Source organism: Juglans regia, chromosome 12 (genome assembly GCF_001411555.2).
Source record: "Juglans regia cultivar Chandler chromosome 12, Walnut 2.0, whole genome shotgun sequence".
NCBI classification, from domain to species: Eukaryota; Viridiplantae; Streptophyta; class Magnoliopsida; order Fagales; family Juglandaceae; genus Juglans; species Juglans regia.
In genome coordinates, this window is record NC_049912.1 from 2,144,096 (window position 1) to 2,146,338 (window position 2,243).

General features: G+C 36.2%; 1 protein-coding gene across 1 annotated transcript; it reads right to left on the minus strand.

Annotated features, from left to right (window-relative positions):
* Positions 1–494: 494 nt before the first annotated feature.
* Positions 495–1,972, minus strand: LOC108997504 (E3 ubiquitin-protein ligase RNF185-like). Its single transcript, XM_018973822.2, has 2 exons — positions 1,852–1,972; positions 495–1,404 (listed from the first exon to the last, which is right to left on the minus strand). Exon 2 carries the CDS (start codon positions 1,366–1,368, stop codon positions 676–678), a length of 693 nt encoding a protein of 230 aa, XP_018829367.1. The 5' UTR covers positions 1,369–1,404; positions 1,852–1,972; the 3' UTR covers positions 495–675.
* Positions 1,973–2,243: the final 271 nt, after the last annotated feature.

Consider the following 2,243-nt stretch of genomic DNA (forward strand, 5'->3'; position numbering starts at 1 on the left):
GAGTTGAGTTGAGTTAACATAAAATTAAAAGTTGAATAAAATATTATTAGAATATATATATATATATATATATATATATATATATATATATATGGCTATGCCATTCTTGATTCGTTTGCTTTACTTTATTCCAAAAGCATTTTTCAATAAAGTTATCTATCTGCTACAAGAAGTTGGGCATATGAAATAAAGACCAACATCTTTGTGCTTGATGCTTTCCTCATGTAGAAGCGTGCTTTCCTCGTGTAGAAGCGTGTCCATAGTATAATAGGGAAGAGAACATTCCAAAGCCCAAATCACAACATTCTTTTCAATTTACATTTAAAGCTATAAAAATTATCAATTTACATATCAAACTTCCACATTTTTGTAATTTATACCCTCAATTACGATTTAATTCTCTAGATTGTGCCATATGTACTTATTTTTTTACATTGATGATAAGGGTCAAATCTAAACCAAGAGTGCAAATCACACTGATCTGAATCACAATCCTTGAGATGAAGAAGAATTAGAGAGAAGTTTGCATTTCATTTAAATTCCATTTTTCAGATTTCAGAAAGGGTGAAATGAATATTACAAAATGAAATCAGCACGCAGCTAGTGCATATAGAGACATAACATCACCAGTGTAGAAACTCATGATCAGCTTTAAGTATAAGAAGCAAACACAAATTACCAACAAAGAAGAGCAATGATCACAAATATGCTAATCAGCATAAAAATGTTCCTCAAAACATTATCAGCCTGCTGTACTCGACTTGTTTGCTGATGGAACCTGTGATGAGCATGGCCCCCATGAAACGTATGAAACCCATAGGGAAAATTACCAGAAGTCTGCCCGTACACAGTGGCATCCGGGTAGCCTTGAAACTGAATATTGAATAATGATGGAATCAAACCACCAAAAGCAGTAGCCAGGGTGAAGTTACCAATCCTAGCTGTCATCATTGGCATAAAACCACCCATAAATCCAAACCCATGGCTGCTAAAGTTAAACCGAGTTGCATCAGGCGGAGGCGGGGTAGTTTGGGGCCTCGGCCCCACCGGGCGGCGAGGAATATCGATACCCGGATACGACTTTGATCTTGGGTCACTCTGTGTTTTGCCCCTTCCGTAGAGAGGAACCAATTTCTCCTCCTGTATTAAGGCCTTGCAGACCGGGCATTCCTGGCACTGAGAGTGATGATGGAGCCATCTGTATAGACATGGCCAACAGAAGAGATGGCCGCAAAGAGTAACAATTGGGTCCTGAGCTAATTCGAAACAGATATTGCATTCAAAATCTCCTGCATCATTCCCAATATTGCCCGAGCAAGACGAGTTTTGCCGTGGCACACTTGTTGATTCCCCAAATCCACTTGCCATCTCCCTAACCTCTAAAAGCTTAAAATTCAAACGCGCCTGCAAGAATGTTACCAATCCTGATTAGCAGAGGAGACAAATTGCTCAAAAGCTTTTTAAAGGCAAGAACAAAAGGATCGAACGTCATTGGACATCATATAAACGGAGATAACCAAGGATTACTAAAAAGAACTAAAAATATAGACTTGTGTCAAAATAACACAGACAAAGTTTGCTGTAGAAATGCCCGTTGTTGAATCCGGAATAAGAAGGAAATCAGGAACTTTTATAATAATCAAACCGAAACAATCAGATCAAAAGTGAATAAGCGATCGCCACATGTTGAACAGAGCAGAAAAGTCTCTACAATTCCAAATGTGAAACCCCAGATGAAATCAGGGAGATGAGAAACAATTAAGAAAAACAAACTCATTTTAATCAACGATATTCGGAGAGACTGAATAAAAAAAAGGAATTGGGCTGAGATTGGAATAACACAACACTGACCTTTTCCGATTAGTGTGTAACAACGTAGTGTCTGAGAAGTGAGCTAATCTCTGGGGGGAGGGGTAGGTGACAAGGTGTGAAGACGAGAAGAGAATTCTTGGAGTTTCTCATTTTTCTCATGCCAGCGGTCGAATTTTATTGTTTCAAGAAAAGGATCCGACGGTTGTGATCGTTTCAGAGTCTTGCTATATAATTATAGAATAAAGGCCATTTTTCCATCCATATAATACTAGTAGCGGGGTACAGTGAAGTTTGGCATTTAAACGTTTAATTGAGTTGAATTAAATTAAAATAAAAGTTAAAAATTTAATAAAATATTATTTTTTAATATTAAAATTATTTTAATATTTAAATAAATTAAATTATTTATTATATTTAATATTAAAATTTAA

Excerpts from the sequence above, each read along its gene's own strand:
- LOC108997504 (XM_018973822.2), bottom strand. The coding sequence starts at position 1,368 with ATGGCAAGTGGATTTGGGGAATCAACAAGTGTGCCACGGCAAAACTCG.